Source organism: Leucoraja erinacea, chromosome 8, assembly GCF_028641065.1.
Source record: "Leucoraja erinacea ecotype New England chromosome 8, Leri_hhj_1, whole genome shotgun sequence".
NCBI classification, from domain to species: domain Eukaryota; kingdom Metazoa; phylum Chordata; class Chondrichthyes; order Rajiformes; family Rajidae; genus Leucoraja; species Leucoraja erinaceus.
The window spans coordinates 16827875-16849134 of NC_073384.1; the positions used below are offsets into that span (position 1 = coordinate 16827875).

At 46.7% G+C, this 21260-nt stretch overlaps 1 protein-coding gene across 2 annotated transcripts in view; it reads left to right on the forward strand.

Annotated features, from left to right (window-relative positions):
• LOC129699363 (uncharacterized) overlaps positions 1-11940 on the forward strand; it is a 25288-nt gene extending 13348 nt beyond the window's left edge. For both annotated transcript variants that reach the window (XM_055639071.1, XM_055639073.1), the window contains 2 exons: positions 7648-8135; positions 11611-11940. In XM_055639071.1, the coding sequence (XP_055495046.1) occupies positions 7648-8135; positions 11611-11709 (587 nt within the window). In that variant the 3' untranslated portion in view covers positions 11710-11940. The remainder of the gene's footprint in view (positions 1-7647; positions 8136-11610) is intronic.
• Positions 11941-21260: the final 9320 nt, after the last annotated feature.

Here is a 21260-nt window from a genome sequence, read left to right on the forward strand (position 1 = left end):
CACACAGAGAGGATGGGGAGAGAGAGACACACACACAGTGAGGGAGGAGGAGAAAGCCACACAGACACACAGAGGGAAGGAGAGAAAGAGAGTGGGAAAGAGAAAGTGCTGTCTTGTGTGTGTGTGTGTGTGTGTGTGTATATGAGAGTCTGTGTGTGTTTTATTGCATCCCTGTGTCAGGTTGTGTGTGGTATTATAGCGTCAGTGAGACCTAGAGTCATATGGCACAGAAACTCGCTCTTCGGCCCATCATGTCCAGGGCAACAATCGATCAACCTTTTCTACTCTGAGTTTCTCCAGCTTTTCTGTGTACTTTTCTACTCATCCCATTTACGAGCACATGGTCTGCAGCCTTCTATACCATGGTGATCCAAGTGCCTTTCTAAACACTTCATAGCTTCAGGAGTCTCTGCTTCCAGCCCCTGCTCAGACAGTTTGCTCCATATTCCAACCTCCCTCCTCGGGATAAGATACCTTCTCTGAACCGCCTGCCCATTACCTTATAACGATGCCCTCTGGCTATAGGAGTCATAGAAGATAGACACAAAAAGGTGGAGTAACAGCAGGACAGGCAGCATCTCTGGAGTGAAGGAATGGGTGATGTTTCGGGTCGAAACCTTTCTTCAGACTGAGAGTTAGGTGAGAGGGAGACATGGAGATATGGAAGGTTAAGGTGCGGAAACACAGATCAAAAGGAACGATGATCAAGGAAAATATAGAATGGTTCATTGTTCGCTTACAATCAGTAAAATTTAATCAGGACAGTGAAACTATTTGGAGAACTCGGATGGGGGAGGGACGGAGAGAGAAGGAAAGCCAGAAAAAGCACCTTAACCCGCATCTATAGTTCCTTCCAACACATCTCGAGTCATAGATATGGGGTTATAGAGTTCTACAGCAGAGAACCAGGCCTTTCAGACCACCTTGTCCATGCCAACCATTTTGCCTTGCTGTGCTAATCTCCTTTTCCTGCATTAGACCTGCAACCCGCTCATCCTTTCCTATCCATGAACATCTAAATGGGGTGGGAGATTGCAACGTTCATGTGGTCGACGAATGCAATCAACCTGGTGTGTGCAATCAAATAAGATCAAATAGAACAAGTTGTCCTACAACTTTACGCTGTGCACGCCATATGCAAGAAGAATAACATTTAAATGCCCTTTAAACATTGTAATTGTATCAGCCTCTACCATTTCCTCTGGCAGCTTGTTCCCCATATTCAACACCTTCAGTGTAAAAAAGTTGCACCTCAGATCACCTTGAAAACCTTCCCCTCTCACTAAAAATCTCTGCCCTCTCGGACCTTACCCTGGGAAAAAGATTGACTATTGATCATATCTATGCCCCTCGTAATTTTACAAACTTCAATCGTCACCCCTCAGCCTCTTATGTTCCACTGAGAATAAATGCAGCCAATCCAATTGTTCCTTCTAAGTAAAGCCATTGCAGACAATATCCTGTTGAATCTTTTCTGCATTCTCTCTCTATGGCCACACACCCTTCCAGAATGTGGTGATCAGAAGTCTACATGATAGTTTAATTTAGTATAGTTAAGTGATACTGCGTGGAAACAGGCCCTTCAGCCCACCGAATCCGTGCCGACCAGCGAACCCAGCACACGTAACGCTATCCTACACACACACTTGGGACAATATTTTTACAATAATACAAACTAATTCACCTACAAACCTGTACATCATTGGAGTGTGGGTGGAAACTGGAGCTCACGAAGAAAACCCATGTACGAGGAGAATGTACGAACCCTGTACAGACAACTACCTGTAGTCAAAATCAAACCCGGGTCTCTTGGCGCTGTAAGGCAGTAACTCTACTGCTGCACCACCGTGCCACCCTTATTTTAATTTTAAAAGTTTGCGGAGAGCCCGTAATACTACAAATGAGGTCAATCGAATGTTTTGTACAACTGTAACATTGCATCCCAACTCTGATATTCAGTCCCCCCCAGCTAATGAAAGCAAACATGCCAAATGTCTTCTTCACTACCCTACCCACCAATGCCGCTATTTACATAGAGCAAGGAACTTGCAACCCAAGCTCTCTTTGTACTCTGAATTCTTTTCCAACATCTTCCTAATTTCTGATGTTAGACTCATAGCCTGTAACAACCTGATGCCCTTTTTGAATAAAGGAACTACATCTGCATCCATCCAATCTTCTAATATTGTTCTGCGGCCAACAACATTTTTAAAGTTGCTCTCCTGATCCTAACAATCTCCCAAAGCAGCCTAGCATCCATCTTGTTAGGCCCTGGGGACCTATCCAGCTTTAGGCCCACTCAGATGACTATTATCTTATCTGTTTCAATGATAATGGTCTAGAATTCACTGCCCCCTTCCTTGAATCTTGCAGCTACAATGTCCTTCATCACAGTGAATACAGATGAGAGATATTCTTTTCAAACCTCAGCCATGTCCTCTGGCTCCACACACTTAGATTTCTCCTGGTGTCATTTAAGGGCACACTTATTCACTATTCTCTTGCCATAATAGAAAGTTGTAAAACTATAGAGTCATAGAGCTGTACAGCACAGAAACTTGCTATCCTTGGCTTTAACACTGACAGAAACACATTGACCCTGAACACGCACTATTTCATTTTAGGAATAACCACTGCCTGATACAGAGCTTCCTACAAGTCGCCGTTCCCAGTCTACTTTTACCAGCCCCTATGCTTTGATGTTAAAATCAGACTCCCTCCATGGTTAAAGGATTTTTTGATTCAGGTCCAAAGCCAATTTGCCTGCATTCTGATGATACGGCTTGGGTCTTATCCTTTAACTCTGTTTCTCTCTCCACCGATGCTGCCTGAGTTTTCAGCATTTTCTAACTTTATTTCAGATTTCCAGCGTCTGCAGGATTTTCATTTTTCACAAATTCTTCTGTCTCTGTCAATTAGGGACCCACATTTGCCTTTCTGGTCTTTACACTTTTATATATCCGTTGAAGCTCTGGCAGTGTAGGAAGGAACGGCAGATGCTGGTTTACACTGAGGATAGACACAAAATTCCTGGGATGTCAGGACTTTCATATGAAGAAAGACTGGATAGACTTGGCTTGTACTCGCTAGAATTTAGAAGATTGAGGGGGGATCTTATAGAAACTTACAAAATTCTTAAGGGGTTGGACAGGCTAGATGCAGTAAGATTGTTCCTGATGTTGGGGAAGTCCAGAACAAGGGGCCACAGTTTAAGGATAAAGGGGAAATCTTTTAGGACTGAGATGAGAAAAACATTTTTTACACAGAGAGTGGTGAATCTCTGGAATTCTCTGCCACAGAATGTAGTTGATGCCAGTTCATTGGCTATACTTAAGAGGGAGTTAGATGTGGCCCTTGTGGCTAAAGGGATCAGGGGGTATGGAGAGAAAGCAGGTACAGGATACTGAGTTGGATGATCAGCCATGATCATACTGAATGGCGGTGCAGGCTCGAAGGGCCGAATGGCCTACTCCTGCACCTATTTTCTATGTTTCTATGTAAAATGCTGGAGTAACTCAACGGGACTGGCAGCATCTCTGGAGAGAAGGAATGGGTAACATTTTGGGTCGAAGCCCTTCAGTCTCATTTTACACACTAAGGACAATTTACAATTAACAGAAGCCAATCAACCTACAAACCTGAACATCTTTGGAGTATGGGAGGAAACTGGAGCACCTGGAGAAACCCATGCCATCACAGGGAAAACATACAAACTCCTTACAAATGAATCACCCGTCCTGATTGGGTTTTTTTTGCCTTAAAGAATTTTTATTTTGCAAGTTATTTATGATTTCATTAAATGCCAGCTATTGCCTGTCCTATGTGAACCTTCTCCAGAAATAACTCAAATGCCTTAGAATCTAAAGCTCTCCAGCTAAACCTTCATCTACTCCGATTTCTGCCCTTACCGTATCTACCTCCACCATCATCCCTGGCATGGCATTCCAAGCCACCCACCACACTGTGGAAAAAAACTTGCCTTACATATCTCCTTTCAAGTTTGCCCCCTCTCACCTGAAAGCTAAGCTTTCTAGTCCTTGATATTTCCTCCCTGGGAGAAAAGGTCTGTCTGTCTACCTGGTCTATGCCTCTCATAATTTTATAAACCTATCAGGTCTCACGTCAACCTCCAACGCTCCAGAGAAGACAACTCAAGTTTGTCTAACCTTAGTGTTTAAGAAGGAACTGCGGATGCTGGAAAATCGAAGGTACACAAAAATGCTGGAGCAACTCAGCGGGTGCAGCAGCATCAAACTAGCTGCTGCACCCGCTGAGTTTCTCCAGCATTTTTGTGTACCTTTGTCTAACCTTACTGTAAAGGGACTTAGTCTGACACACTGTAACCTTTACTAGAGTCTTTATTATAGCACATGGCACACACGTCCCAGTACTGGCTGCACCCAGCCTTCAGGTGTACCAGGACAAAATGGGAGGAGGAGAGGGGAGGAGATCATAGTTATACTGATATGAGAGGGCGTGTTAATGGTGATGAGGTAGCTACATTATAGGTTGCATGCATAAACCATCTACACTTACCTTGCAGCTAAATCTCTCTATTCCAGGCAGCATCCTGGTGAACCTCTTCTGCATCCTCTTCAAAGCTTCCACATCTTTCCTGTAATGGGTGAACACAATACTCCAATTGTGGCCTAACTAAAGCTTTATAAAGGTGCAACAACATTTCCAGACAATGCCCAGACCGATGAAGGCAAGCATACCTTAAGCCTGCTTTACCCCTCTATTTACTTGTGTTGCTACTTTCAAGCAGCTGTGGACATGGTGGCCAAGGTCCCTCTGTTCCACTACTGCTCAGTGACCTTGACCCAGACAGCAGGGAGGCAACACCCCATCCTGGAGTCATACATATGGTCACGGAGACACCCATCTAACCAAGGAATACACAATCTTCATTGCTCTCTCACTCTTCTGCCTCCCCTCTTGTGCATCTGAGCCACTCTCAGTGTCCAGTACACCAGTCCCACTGTGGTCCCTTCCCCCAGTCCCACTGTGGTCCCCAGGGGAACCAACAGTGCTAGAAAGGGGAAATGTGTTGGACACTTGCCTGGTGTTCACCTATTCCCTTCTTGCCTTCCCATGTCTAAGCTACAGTGTGATCACCTCCCTATCAGGTTGTCCATGTTGTGTTTAGCCTTGGTCCCATTGCCTTAGACACCAGCCCTAGCCCCCATTCTGAACCGTGTGTGTGTCTGTACATGTTTTTATGTCTGTATATGTTTTTATGTATGTGTGTCTATATATGTGTATTTATGTGTAATTCTGTGTGTGTGTGTGCGTGTGTGCGTGTGTGTGTGTGTGTGCGTGCATGCGCACACGTGTTTATTGACATGTTAAGTCTGGATGAGGCAGACACAGTGAGTCACCCGTGAACCTGTGGTGCCTTATGTCCTCACTGCTCTGGTGCCTGCCCCAGCCCTCTTGCCGGGAATGATCAGGCACTACCGATAACCCCTGAGTTGCCAACATGTTCCACCAGACCAGGGTGTGTGGTGCATGTGGTTAGCTCCAGTTGCATCATATTCAGACTGACTCACTGAGAAGCCGTCACTGCTTCCAGAGCATGTGACGCTCACGATGTGTAACATCTGACCGGCCTCCAGCTCTCCGGATGACACTGAGGTCACCGATGAGTTAGCCCAGCGAAGGCCAGCTGCTTCCCCCATTTCTGCCCATATTGTATCCCAAGTTCTACAAAACAAATGGCATGAGCTGCTCATTCATATCACTGCTACTTATGAGAAGCTGCTGCACTTCCGATCATACAACCGTGACTCTTATTTGGAAACACTTGTCTGCTCCAAAGTGAGGTTTAGTTTAGCTTGGTTTAAAGGTACAGCATGGAAACAGACCCTTTGGCCGACCAACGATCCCCGTACACTAGCACTATCCTACACACATGGGACAATTTACAATCTATACCAGTGCCAAATAACCTATAAATCTATACGTCTTTGGAGTGTGGGACGAAACCAGAACACCCGTGGAAAACCCATGGTGTCACAGGGAGAATGTACAATCTCCATCCAGGTGTGACATCTGAGATTGAGCAATGTGCTGCAGATGCTGAAATGAAAACAGAACATGTTGGAATTATTTGCAGGCTCAGGCAGGATCTGTGGAGAGAACATCTGATCTGCTCATGTTTCAGGTTGATGACGCTCACTGCGAATGACTACTTCTGACACAAACTGGAAAGTCAGGTTATCTGAAATGTTTGAGGTCACTAAAATTCACTAGTTCACTCAGAAAGTGCAACGGTCTCAGAGTGCATTGGTCTTCACAATGTGAAGGGCGGCACGGTGACGTAGCGGTAGAGTTGTTGCCTTACAGCGTTTTAGGCGCTGGAGACCCGGGTTCGATCCCGACTACGGGTGCTGTCTGTACGGAATTTGTATGTTCTCCCCGTGACCACCTGGTTTTTCTCCAAGATGTTCAGTTTCCTCCCATACTCCAAAGACGTACAGGTATGTGGGTTGATTAGCTTGGTGTATGTTTAAATTGTCCCTAGTGCGTGTAGGATAGTGTTAATGTATCGCTGGTCGGTGCGGACTCGGTGGGCTGAAGGACCTGTTTCCGCACTGCATCTCTAAACTAATCTTAAGATGGCCAGGCAGCATCTGTGGAGGCAAACGGTTGACACTCTGGGTTGGGGCATTTCTGGACTGAGAATAAATAAGGAACATAGAACCCTACATCACAAGAACAGGTGCTTCAGCCCACAATGTCTGTGTCGAACATGTTGCCCAGACCAACTCTGACCTGCTTACACATAATTAATATCCCTCTATTCCTTGCATGTCTACATGCCTATCCAAACATCTCTTAAATGCCACCTCATATCTGCCTCAACCAACACCCCCAGGTACTCATCACATTGTGTTAACAACTTGCACCGCACACCTCCTTTAAAGTTTGCTCCTCTCACTTTAAAGCTATTCCCTCTAGTATTTGATTTTCCCATCCTGGGGATAAGGTTCTGACTGTCTACCTTTTCTTTGCCTCTATTAGCCAGTATGGAGCAGTGTGAAGGGGAGTGTGAGGACTGGTGATGGAGCCTCTCCTATTATAATCCCCTCCTCACATGGCTCCACCTGTCACCTACCAACCTCTATCCCACTTCCCTTTGTACTGCTAAATTCCAGGAAAATTCCCTGATCCCTCTCAGTCCTGGTGCAGGGCCTTAACTGGAAATGTTGACTTACACTCTTTTCCTATACAGATGAATGAATGAATGATTGAATTAATGAATGATACTTAATTTCACATGTGACATGTCACAGCGTTTTGCATACCATACACAAAGTATGCAAAGAGTCGCCACGTATAGGACGCAGATGCTGCCTGATCCACTGAGTTCCTCCAGCGTTTTTTTTTGTTCCTGGTTCCAGCTTCTGCTGTCACATTTTTTTGCCCTTTAGCATCTTCCAGTTGTGGTGAAAAGTCTTTGACTTCTAACAGGAGCTCAGTTACTCTCCGCACAGAGGCTGTCTGACCCACTAAGTACTTTTGGTATCCAGTGCATCTGTAAAATGATGGGTTTGTGCAGCAGGTTGGTTCCTCAGGATTGCTCATTGGATGGGGCAGGTTTGTGTTTTAACCACCTTTCTCTCTTCCTCCAATTCTCCTCAGGTTCCCTCCATTCACGAAAAGTAAGCTGGCAGAATGAGATGCCTCATGAGCCCGCCTCCGTCCAGCAGAGTCGGGCACTCCCGGAGATTCCTGGAAGCTCTGCCTCTAAGGAGGATTCGGAGGGAAAGGGAGACCCCGTGTACCAGACGGCCAGTGACCTGGAAACTCCGAGCCATAACGTCGAGGAAGAGGCAGTGGAACTGCCCTATGCCACCTCGAATCACTTCAGCCTGGAAGCCCCCGAGGACGTGCTCCTCCTCGAGGAGGAGGTTGCAGAGCAGGAGACCAGGAAGGCCGACATAGAGCCGGATAAAGTGATGGCCCTGTATGCTCGAGTGAGCAAGAAGGTGAAGAACTCTCCGGCCTTGGATCCTCCCAGTCCTTCCACACCTCCCGAGAGCAAGGAGCGTGAGGAGCAGCCTCCACCGGTCCCTGAAAAGCTCTTCGACGATGGTGACGTGGTGATGAGTGAGGCATCAGGTAACCAGGTGAGAGATAAACTGTTTGACAGCAACAGGGTGGGCAAATGGGAACCTCATGAGTTATGGGATCCCTGTATGTGGCAGGGTCTTCTGTAGATGACTCTAGTGTGTTGGTTTTGTGATCAAGCCTGGGAGATTTACCTACCTTAATACACCTTAAGACATTGGGCACTTCTTTGACCGCCATACAGAATGTCCTCAAGACATCTCCATTAACTGATCAAAGTTCCCTACTCTTCATGTCTTTCTCTAAGATAAAAACAGAGGACAAATACTTGTTGAAGATCTTGCCCATTTCCTGCAGCCACATATAGATGGCCACTTTGGTTTCCGAGAGGCCTATTTTCTAGTTACCCTCTTTCCCTAAATCTATATTACTAAAAGTCTGTTCTTGACCGGTTTTGGCCATCTGTGCTGCGATTTCCGAGAGAACGCCGCCACCTACGGCCGTCATTTTTGGCCACCTTTCTCAGAACCCCCCTCCGCCATATGGGTGCTGAGGATTTTTCCCGTTGATGAAAAATGACAGAGATATTCATGATTTTACAAAATTCCCCATTCTCTCTGCTGCCCCTGCTGGCGGCAGGGGGGAGGGACTATAAAACCAGGAAGTGGTGTGCCTCAATCAGTGTCTGCAAGCTGGAGGAAGGCAGAGAGCCACATTTCTCACTGTGAATAACACTGAATACATGTCTATTCAAATGTAAGTGTCCTTAGTGGTTCTAAAACGCTTGCAGAATGTATCTATTGGTTCTAAAATGTTTGCAAAAAGTGTTTATTGGTTCTAAAATATTTGCAAAAAGTGTCTCTTTTGGTTCTAAAATGTTTTTTTAGGTTCTTCCCCCCCCCCCTCTCCTCCCCCCCCCTTTCCTCTCTCCCTCCTCTCCCCCCCCCCCCCCCCCCCCCCCCCTCCCCACCTCACCCCCCCCCCCTCTCCTCTCCCTCTCCTCACCCCCTCTCCTCTCCCCCCCCTCCCTCTCTCTCTCCCCTCTTTTTCTCTCCCCCTCCCCTCCCCTCCATCCCCTCACCCACCCTCCCTCTTCTCCTCCTCCTCATCCTCCTCTCCCTCTTGCCCCTCTCTTTGTGTCTGTCTCTCTCTCTCCCCCCTTCTCTCTCTACCCTCATTCTCTACCCCGCCCCCCCCCCACCTCACCCACCCTCCCTCTCTCTTCTCCTCCTCTCCACCCCCCTCTCCCTCTTGCCCCTCTCTCCGTGTCTGTCTGTCTGTCTCTGCCCCTTCTTTCTCTACCCTCAGTCTCTACCCCCGCCCCCCCCCTCCCCCCCCCTCCCCTCTCTCTCTAGGTGTGACTGCAAGTTGGGGGCTATGTGTCAGTAGATAGGGTGTTTATGGGGTAAAAGGAGCAAATTAATATTAATATAATATCAAGGGGGGTATTTAGCGTGAATGCAGGGGGGGGGGGGAGATAGTTAGTGTGTGTGACGCTGTATGCCGCCTCCCCCCCCCCCCCCCCCCCACAACCGCACGTTGGGGGACAGACCCAACGGGTCTGCACTTGGTCTAGTATACTTATAAAATCTCAAGTACGGTCTCACCAAGGTCTTGTACAGTTGTAATATAACAGCTCAACTCCCTTAGTTGATGTCCTGACAGATGAAGTCCAGTGTGCCAAACATGTTCTTTACCACCCTAGGTCGCCACTGTCAGGGAGCTATGTACCTGTACCCCTCAATCTGAAAGAGGGTCCTGTCCCAAAACATCACCTATCCAGGTTCTCCAGAGATACTGCCTGACCTGCTGAGTTAGTCCAGCATTTAGTGTCTAAAGCTCCTGACCCACTTAAGAAACCTGAACGGAAATCTCTGGAGACTTTGTGCCCCACCCAAGGTTTCCGTGCGGTTCCCGGAGGTTGCAGGTGGTTGCCGGAGGTTGCAGGTAGTAGAAGCAGGTAGGGAGGCTGACAAAAAACCCCTGGGAACCTCCGGGAACCACACGGAAACCTTGGGTGGGGCGCAAAGTCTCCAGAGGTTTCCGTTCAAGTTTCCTAAGTGGGACAGGGGCATTATTTTGTAAACCAACATCCGCAGTTCCTTGTTTCTACCCACACGCCTCAGTTTCCCTATTCAATATCATCTCCTGGGCCTTGCCATTTACTGTGTAAGACCAGCCATGGTTTAACTCATCAAACTTTGACACACCTTGCATTTGTCCGAGTTAAATTTCATCTGCCATTTACCCAGCTGATCTTTGTGTAATCTTTTCTAAATGTCTTCCCTTTTGACTACACCAGCAATTTTGGTGTCATGTGCAAACTTACCAACCATGCCACTTACATTCTCCTCCAAATTGCTAATACAAACGACACACAATGGTGGACCCAGCACCAATACATACGGCACTCCACTGGTCCCAGGCCTCCAATCTGAATGACAACTCTACACCACCGCCCTCTGATTCCTACCACCAAAACAGTTGTGTATGCAGTTCTCTAACATTTGAAAGTCCACATCGATATAACATCCACCATCCTACCCTCATCAATCTCATTTGTCATGACTTCCAAAAACTCAACCAAACATGAGTGACATGATTACCCACACACAAAGTAATGTTGACTATCCCTAATCAGTCATTTACTTTCCAAATGATGGTAGATCCTGTACCTCAGAATCTCTTTCAGTAGCAGGGACAGCTGGGAATGTGTAATCGGGCACTGTAGAGGGAGCTTCACCGTGTCTGACCCTGAGAATGTGTGATGGGACAGTGTGGAGAGAGCTTGACCGTGTCTAACCCTGGGAATGTGTGATCCGATACAGTAGAGGGAGCTTCATTCTATTTCTAACCTTGTGAATGTGTGACGGGATGGGGTAGAGGGAGCTTCACTAGGTGTCACAAGTTCACAAGTGATAGGAGTAGAATTAGGCCAATCTGTCCATCCAGACTACTACGCCATTCAATCATGGCTGAAGGTACACAAAAATGGTGGAGAAACTCAGCGGGTGCAGCAGCATCTATGGAGCGAAGGAAATAGGCAACGTTTCGGGCTGAAACGTTGCCTATTTCCTTTGCTCCATAGATGCTGCTGCACCCGTTGAGTTTCTCCACCATTTTTGTGTACCTTCGATTTTCCAGCATCTGCAGTTCCTTCTTAAACAAACGTTCTAATCAAGAACTTGTCTGTCTCTGCCTTAAAAATATCCACTGACTTGGCCTCCACAGCCCTCTATGGTAAGGATTTCCACAGATTAACTACCCTCTGACTAAAGAAGTTCCTCCTCATCTCATTTTTAAAAGAGCATCTTCCCTGGGAGTGTGTATGATGGCAAGGTTTGAATCGATGAGTCTCGCCTTTGAATTTTGCTGCTTTCACCTGCTCTTGAGGGCGAGGTTTGTCCTCTGACCGGTTCAGACAGAAGCGAGGGCTGGGGTTAACTCGGGCCTCCAGGGTTCCAGGGAGGAGCGCGAATGTGCCCCAGACCCTGGTGCTGGTCCCACCACTCAACCTGTCCCCTTCCATTCCAGAGGTCGGAGCCTGGATGCCGGGTGACCGGCGACTCCTCCACGGATCCCTCAGAGGCTGGGTCGCAAGCGGGCCCAGAGCCGGACAGAGACCGCGGGTGAAGCGTACCGGAGCACCGGGGGTGGACGGGCTGCCGTCGACAGTCCTGGAAAAAGCCGAACTAAGCAGCACACGGCCGGCGGGACAGAGGTGCGGCCGCCCGCCCGGCAGGGTGGACCATGGCCGGGGAAGGAAGGCACAGGCAGCCCACCATCCAACAACTGGCCGGCACACACAGACCAGTGGTGATGTGCTCACCACGTTAACTGACTGGGTCGGGGCTGGTTTGCTGGGACAGGGACAGGGACAGGGGAGGGAGAGGGAGATTTGTGGGAGGGAGGGGGACTCTTCAACGCTGCTTCATCACGGGGTTTAACAGAAACTTGGTTCTCAATGCACAGATCACGGACACCCACTCCTTACGAAGAAAATGTTACCTGGACACGCGGGCTCGAGTTCCAGGGCTTGCTCGGCTGAGACTTGTTCTTTGTTGTGTCGGAGGCTGAGGGGTGAATTTGTTGGGGTGCACAAGTTGATGAGGGGCATGGATAAAGTGAACCCTGACAGTTTTGTCCCCGCCCCCGGGGAGCGGATTCTAAAACTAGAGGGTATAGTATTAAGCAAAGATCCTATAGCAGTAATAAGGTGAGAGGGAAGAGATTGAAGATTTACCTCAGGGGCAACTTTTTTTTCAGTCAGCGGGTAGTCGGTATTTGGAATGAGCCACCAGAGGATGCTATAGAAGCGGATGCAAATATAAATTTCAAAAGTCATTTGGACGGATATGTGTACGAAGGAACTGCAGATACTGGTTTACACCGAAGATAGACGCAAAATGCTGGAGAAACTCAGCGGGTCAGGCAGCATCTCTGATGAAAATAAATAGGTGACGTTTCGGGTAGAGACCCTTCTTCAGACTGAGAAGCAGGGGAGAGGGAAACCAGAGATATGAAAAAATACAGAACAAATCAGACGGCACCGACAGCCAAAGAGCCCACTATCGTTCATTGCTGGCTGTGGTGGAGGTGATAATGAAAGGATCCAAACAGTAAAACTAGAAGGAACTAGGGTGGGGAGGGACAGAGAGAGAGGAAATGCAAGGGTCACATGAAATTGGAGGAATCAATACTTACGGTGGCGCAGCGGTAGAGTTACTGCCTTACAGCGCCAGAGACTGGAGTTCGATCCTGACTAAGGGTACTATCTGCACGGATTTATATGTTCTTCCCGTGACCGCTTTGGTTTTCCCTGGATGCTCCGGTTTCCCCCCACGATCCAAAAACGTACAGGTTTATAGGTTAATTGACTGCAAACTAAACTAAACCTGCTGGTCATGGGGAGAATGATTATTGGGAGGGGGAGCAAGGGTGGAGGTGCAGGGTTCCGATGAGACACAAGTGAGGGCCTCATCTATGATGGGCGAGGGGAACCCCTATTCCCTAAAGAATGAGGACATCTCGGACACCCCCACCCGCTAATCGCAACAGAGACTGAGTTCCCCTAGTCCTTTCCTTTCACCCCATCAGCTGTCGCATACAACACATAATCCTTCAAAATTTTTGCCACCTCCAATGGGATCCCAACACTAGTCGCATCTACCCATCTCTGCCCCTTTCCGCCTCCCGCAGAGGCCGTTCCCTCCACAACTCCCTGGTTAACTCCTCCCTTCCCACCAAAACCACCCCCTCCCCAGGTGCCTTTCCCTACAACCGCAGAAAATGCAACACCTGTCCCAACAACTCCTCCCCTGACTCTGCTCAGGGACCCCGACAGTCCTTTCAGGTTAGGCAGAAGTTCACTTGCGCCTCCTCCAACCTCATCTATCCGTTGTTCAAGATGTGGACTCTTATACATCGGCGAGACCAAATGTAGACTGGGTGATCATTTTGCTGAACACCTTCGCTCAGTCTTTCTGAACCAACCGGATCTCCCGGTTGCTAAACATTTTAATTCTCTTTCCCATTCCCACACAGACCTTTCTGTCCATTGTCAGTGAGATGCTCAATGCAAATTGGAGGAACAGCTCATTTTTCGCTTGGGCAGTTTACAGCCCAGTGGTATGAATATTGATTCAAATGAATCCCTAACACCTCCACCTCCACAAGGACTGCCCGCTTCCAATTGCTTGGACATAAACTTGAAAGTAATCTGGCCTCAGGAGATATCCGTGAGATACCGAAACTTGCGAGATAACGAGAACGTGAGGTGAAGGTCTTGCATTGCTCAAATGATCTTGTGAAGGTTGGGTGAGTTCATCTGGTCTGGTTAGCTCACACTCCCTCCTCATGGGTCAGGGGCCTGCTCCATTGCTGACTCTATATTTGGACACACGTTACGGTGGCTGGAATTTGGAGCAAGAAACAGCTGGAGGAACTCAGCAGGTCAAGTGCCTTTGGAGGAGGGGCGGGGGAGAAATTATCAATCTGAAACGGAGCACAGAATCAGACCATCATATCCATGCTGACCATCAAGTACCCATCTACACTGATCCTATTTACCAGTGTTTGTTCTGTAGCCTTCCTTACTTTGGTGATTCTAGTACCTGAAAGGCTGTGGTTAACTGTGGGAGTGCCCATCCTAACATGGGATGTCCTGCAGGAAGACATCTCTGAAAGCTCGATGGTGAAATGAGCAATGAGGATTTCAGGTGTGGTCCTTTGAAGAGGCTATCGGAGGCTGCCTGAGATGCATTAATACCCCTGAACAACATCCCCATGAACCCCATTTCCTGGCTTCCCACCTATTGTTCAACCTGCGAGAGTGAGCAATGGGGTTGGGCGTAGAGAGAGGGTGGAGTTCTTGCCTAGAGCCCATGAGGAGACTCCAGGCAACAGTGGCACAGTGGAGGAGTTATTACCTTACAGCATCAGAGACCTGACTACGGATGCTGTCTGTACGGAGTGTGTACGTTCTCCCTGTGATCGCATGGGTTTTCTCCGGGTGCTCTGGTTTCCTCCACACTCCAAAGTCATGGAGGTTTGTAGGTTATTTGCTTTCTGTAATTTTTAAATTATCCCTAGTGTTGGATAGTGCTAGTGTACGGGGGGTGATCGCTGGTCAGCGTGGACCCGGAGGGCCGACGAGCCTGGTTCCATGCAGTATCTCTAATGTCTAAAGCAGAGGATTCCTCACCTTTGGAGTGAACCTTTGGAATTCGCCAATTTGGAATGCTCTGGAGGTAATTCCCAGATAATTGATTATAATCAAGAAAGGGATTGATAGGTTTCTGAGTATAAAGGGAATCGAGGATACAGGGATAGGGTAGGAAATTGGTGTTGAGCTAGGAACAGGCTGAAGGCAGAATGGTCTTGTTATACTATTATCTATGCTGAATCTGCTTTCTGCTATGCTGAATATATGCTGTATATCTGCTTGGGACAATGGCTCTTAGTGAAGATCAGCACCTTGCTCCCAGTGACACAAGGCCAGTCTGCTGATGAGAGATGGCAGTTAGCCAGGCATGTCTCTACAGGAGTCCTCAGGACCACACGGCACAGTGGCACACTTGGCAAAGTTGCTACCTCACAATGCCAGATACCTGGGTTCGACCTCAGGTGTTGTCTGTATGGTGTTTGCATGTTCTCCCTGTGACCACGTGGGTTTCCTCTGGGTGCTCCGGTTATCTCCCATGTCCCAAGGATGTGCAAGTTTGTAGGTTAATTGGCCACTGTAAATTACCCCCAGTGTGTAGGGAGCGAATGAGAAAGTTGGATAACATGGAACTAGTATATGGGTGATTGATGGTTGGCATGGACTCAGTGAGCCGATGGACATGTTTCAGTGCTGTATCTCTGAACTAAACTAAAATAGAATACTGGTTGAGGTGAGCAAAATTGTATGGGAGACGTATCCATATTCCAAAGCGGTGCAGATTTCAATGTAAATTATCCCTCGTTTGTAGGGAATGGGATAACATAGACCTAATGAGAATGGGCGATCGGTGGACTGAAGGGCCTGTTTCTATGCTGCATCTCCAAAAACTAAAACCACTGAGTAGAAATTTGCAGAGATAGATGAGTGAACGAGAATTTGTTGATCGCTGAGGTTGAGAGTGACTCACTTCCACTCCAGCTCTGTGGGTGTTGAGGTGACTGATGATGCCACTGTGTGAACCACAGACTCTGCCACGGATATTGGCTGACAGGGCAGCTGGGTGCGTTGTTTATGAAATGAAGCTTTCCACCTGCTGCCTGTGTGCTCCTAATATACAGATTCAAGTTTACAAACCCCACCCCAAATGCTCATTCTCCACGTTCAGCGTTTGTGCTACCAAGAAAGCACATCAACACCTCTATTTCCTCAAAAGACTAAGGAAGTTTGGCATGTCCCCAACAACTCTCACCAACTTCGACAGATGCACGGTAGAAAGCATCGAATTGGGATGCATCACAGATGGACACAAATTCCTGGAGTATTACACACAAAGGGTGGTTCGTGTATGGAACAAGCTGCCAAGGCAGTGACTATAGCAATATTTAAGAAGCAATTAGAAATGTACATGGATAGGAAAGAACTGCAGATTCTGGTTTAAATCAAAGGTAGATACAAAATGCTGGAGTATCTCAGCAGGACAGGCAGCATCTCTGAAGAGAAGGAATGTGTGACTTTTCGGGTCGAGACGCTTCTCCAGAACTCAGTGGTCCGAAGAAGGGTCTCGACCCGAAACGTCTCCCATTCCTTCTCTCCAGAAATGCTGCCTGTGCTGCTGAGTTGCTCCAGCATTATATGTCTACCATACGTACATGGATAGGACAGGTTTAGAGGGATATGGGCCAAATACAGGCAAGTGAGTCTAGTTTAGATGGGGCATGTTGGCCAGTGTGAACATGTTGGGCCTAAGGGCCTGTTTTACTCAATGACTATAACTCAGCAGGTTAGGCAGCATCTTTGAGGAAAAAGAACAGGTGAAGTTTCAGGTTAGAACCCTCCTTCAGACGCGGCTAGGTTTGGCAAGACTGCAAGAACTTGCAGAGAATTTGGATATAGTCCAGTTTATCACAATCCACCCTCCCCACCATCGACTATGCTGCCTGGGGAAAGCAGCCAACATAATCAAGGACCATTTTCATGGTCGTTCCTTCTTCTCCCCTCCCCCGTCGAACAGATGATACAAAAGTTTGCAAGCACTAACCAAGAGATTCAGGAGCAGCTTCTTTCCCACTCCTCAGTCCTCTGATAAGCTAAGAGCATCGTCCCAATCTCCCAACCTACCTCATTGTGGCCCCTGCACTTTAAAAAAATCTGCACATTTTCTCTGTAACTGTATTGCTGTAACGCCATCTTTTGCACTCTTGTATTTTTCTATTTGGACTACCAGTTGTACATGTGTATGACGATTTTACCCAAATATACTATGATCTGGTTGGATAATGTGCACACTTGACAATTAATAAACCAATACCAACACCAACATAAAAACTGTTTGAACTCTCCATAAACTCATAGAACTCTCCATCCCACAGAAAGAATGACACCCACTGAAGGAGCTACAGGAGATAGACCAAGGGTAAGTGTTATACAATATAGAAACTGGTCATTTGGTCCTCCATGTCTCTTATCAATCCTGATCCCATTTACCTGCATTAGGTCCACAGCCTCCAATAAATCCAAAATGATTAATGACGTTCCTATAAACCTGTTACTTGCAGTGTGAACATCTATCTATCTGGCCTAAGGTATGGAATCTCTGACTGAGCTCTATTCGTATTGCCTTAGAAACTAACTGAACGTGAAGCTTCACCAGATGGAGCAATGGCAATAACATCAGACTGCAGTTTTCTCTCAGAACCCAAATACCATGATCATCAGTTTGCAGGGGACTCGATAGACTTAGTCCCAGAAATTTGGCAAGTTTTTTTGGTGATACTATTTCAACCCACTCTTTTATCCTTGATCATGTTTAGGTTTATTATTGTCATGTGTACCGACTCATGATGAGAAGCTTTGTTTTGCAAGTTATCTAATCAGATCAGATTGTACTATTTCTCAATCCAATCAGGACAAACTTAAATATTTGCAGTGATATGGGAAGCTATAGAGTACAGAATACACTTCTCAGCATTGTAGTGTGCCAGTTGCATAAGCAACATACAATAACACCAATAGGGTATGTGTGAATTGGACAGAACCCTCGCTTATAGAAGGACCATTCAGAAGCCTGATAAGAGAGGGGGAGAAATTGTTCCTGAATCTAATGGTGTGTGCTTTCAAGCTTCTGTATCTTCTGCCTTATGGGAACTGGGAAAAGAAGGAATGACCTGTGTGGGACAAGTGTTTGATTATGTTGTTGGCTTTTCCAAGGCAGCGTGCAGTGTGCGTGGAGTCAATGATAGGAAGTCTGGTCTGTGTGATGGACTGAGTTACATCTATAATCTGATGAATGATGACTGATGCTATTGATGTATTTCTAAGTTCATGAGGAGCATAGATAAGGTTGATGGACAGTAATGCCCCTGTCCCACTTAGGAAGCCTGAACGGAAACCTCTGGAGACTTTGCGCCCCACCCAAGGTTTCTGTGCGGTTCCCGGAGGTTTTTGTCAGTCTCCCTACCTGCTTCCACTACCTGCAACCTCCTGCAACCACCTGCAACCTTCGGGAACCGCATGGAAACCTTGGGTGGGGCGCAAAATTTCCAGAGGTTTCCATTCAGGTTTCCTAAGTGGGACAGGGGCATTATTTCCCCAGGGGAGTGTAAAACTATAGGGTTAAACAATGTTTAGTTTAGTTCAGAAATACAGCATGGAAACAGGCCCTTTGGCCCACTGAGTCCACGCTAACCAGCGATCCCCATACACTAATGCTATCCTACACACATTAGTGACAATTGTTACTATTTTATCAAGCCAATTAACCTACAAATTGTATGTCTTTGGAGTGTGGGAGGAAACTGGAGCTCCTGGGAAAACCTACACAGGTCATGGGGAAATCGTACAAACTCCGCACTGACAGCGTTCCTAGTCAGGGTCGAAACCGGGTCTCTGGTGCTGTAAGGCTGTAACTGCACCGCTGCACCACCGCGCTGCCTTGGATAGATTTAAGTTTAGGGAGAAAGAATTAAAGGTGTCCTGAGGAGCATGTTTTTCACACACAAGCTGGTAGGTATGTGGAACACAATGCCAAAGGAAGTGGTAGGGGTGGGTACAATTACAAAGTTTAAGCTAGGTTTAATGGTCTTTTCCATGGGCACATAGAATATAGAATAGTGCAGCAAAGGAACAGGCCTTCAGCCCAGGATGTCTCTAAACATGCTACCAAATTAAACTAATCTCATCTGCCTGCACTTGATCCATGTTCCTCCATTCTCTGCATATTCATGTGCCTATCTAAACGTCTTTTAAAGATTACTCTTACAGCAAGTTCCAGGCATCTATCAATCTTTGTGTAAATAACTTGCCTCACACATCTATTTAAACTTTCCCCGTCACATCAAAACCATGCCATTACCACCTTGGGAAAAATCTTCTGACTGTCGACGCCCCTTGCAATTTCATAAACTTATCAGATCTTTTACCTAGTCATCATCATCATGGTAAATCTCTTCTGCACCCTCTGCAAGCCTCCACTTCATTCCTGTAATGGGATGACCAAACCTGCACACAATACTCCAAATGTGGCCTCACCAAAATAATGTAAAGCTGCAACATGGCATTCTAACTCTTATGCTCAATGCCCTGAATGATGAAGCACACATACTGAATGCCTTCTTTCTTTAACACTCTATCAACTTGTGTTGCCATTCTAAACTCCCAAGTCATTGTGGAATCCCTGCATCATGATCTTCAGGATCAGCCTATCATGATGGATCTTGTCAAATGCCTTGCTTAAGTTCATGTAGACAACATCCACGATCCTAACCTCTTCAATCAACTTCATCACTTCCTTAAAAATCTCAGTCAAGACATGGCCTGCCCCACACAAAGCCATGCTGACTGTCCCAGTCGATAGTGGATGAATCTCAAACAATGACGGGATGGAGTACGGGAAGGAGATAGCAAGACGTGTAACATAGTGTCAAGGCAACAACATCTCTCTCAATGTCAGCACAATGAAGGAACTGGTCATCAACTTTAGGAAGGAGGGTAGAGTACAAGTCTCAGTCTGTATCATTTATGCTGAAGTGGAGATGGTCATGAGCTTAACGTTTCACGGTGTAAACATCACCAGCAATTTGTCCAGCCCCAAACACGGATGCGATGGCAAAGGAAGAACATCAACACCTTTAGATCCTCAGAAGTCTAAAGGGCCTGTCCCACTGTACGAGGTAATTCAAGAGTTCTTCCGAGTTTCCCCTGATTCGAACTTGGAGAATGATGGTAATGGCCAATCGTAGGTACTCGGGGCTCTCGTGGACATTTTTCACAGTGCTGAAAAAACTTCACGAGTTACCGCGTTTCCTGAGTACCTGTTGTTAGCATTACGAGCCGCTACGGGACATCCACGAGCTCCGACGTAGCCGCTACATACATTCTACATACTTACCATGAGTTTGATTTTTTTTAAACTCGGGAGAGCTCTTGAATTACCTCGTACAGTGGGACTGTCCCTTAAGTAAATTTGCTATATCTCCAATGACTTTTATTAATTTCTGTATCTGCACCATCCTATCAGTATGCATCACCACTTGGTTTGTAACTTCTCTGTTCAAGACCACAAGACTCAACAGGTCAAGCAGTATGGGTAAGCAATGGTTTGGGTTGGGAATCTTCTTCAGAGTCTGAAGAATGGTCCTGACCCACAGACACCCCATCTACAGTATGTTCTCCATGGATGCTGCCTGACCCGGGGAGTTACTCCAGCACTTTGTGTTAGAAATTGCAGAATTGTGAACAAGGCCCAGCCCATCACACAAACCAGCCTTTCCTCTGTTGATTCTATACGTTCCATTGCTTTCAGAAAGCAATCAACGTAGTTAAGGACCACTTATATCCCAGTGATTTCCTCTTCTCCCCTCTCCCATTGGGTAGAAGATACAAAAACGCCTACCACCAGATTCCGGAACGGATTCTTCTCAGCTGCTATCAGACTTTTGAATGGACCTCTCACAAGTTAAGGATGTAATCCCAATCTCCCATGCTACCTTGCTCTGGCCATTGCAATTTTCTAATCTGCATTTTCTCTGTAGCTGGAAGATTATATTTTGCACTTTGATTCCTTTTCTTTACACTACCTGTTGTACTCATGTATGGTTTGATTGTAGTTATGTATGGATGTTTTTATCTGGATTGAATGCAAAACAAATCTCATATATCAGACATGACAGTAATAAGCTAATTACTATAGGGGATACAGGCGAAGAAGGTTTTTGGCACACAAGCCTTCATTGGTCGAGGTATAGAGTACTGGAGTCCCAGTCTGAAGAAGGGTTCCGACCCGAAACGTTACACAGTCTTTTTCTCCAGAGATGCTGCCTGACCCATTGAGTTACTCCAGCACCTTGTGTCTATCTATAAGAGTAAATATATTGTCCAGTTAATAGTGTAACTTTGTTGGTGCCAGAAATGTGGTGATTCTAGTGTACTGCCTAGGTGAGGTCTGCAGTGTGATTTTACCGGGTTGTATGCAAAACAAAGCATTTCACTGCACCTAGGTACTTGTGACAATAAAGTATTATTA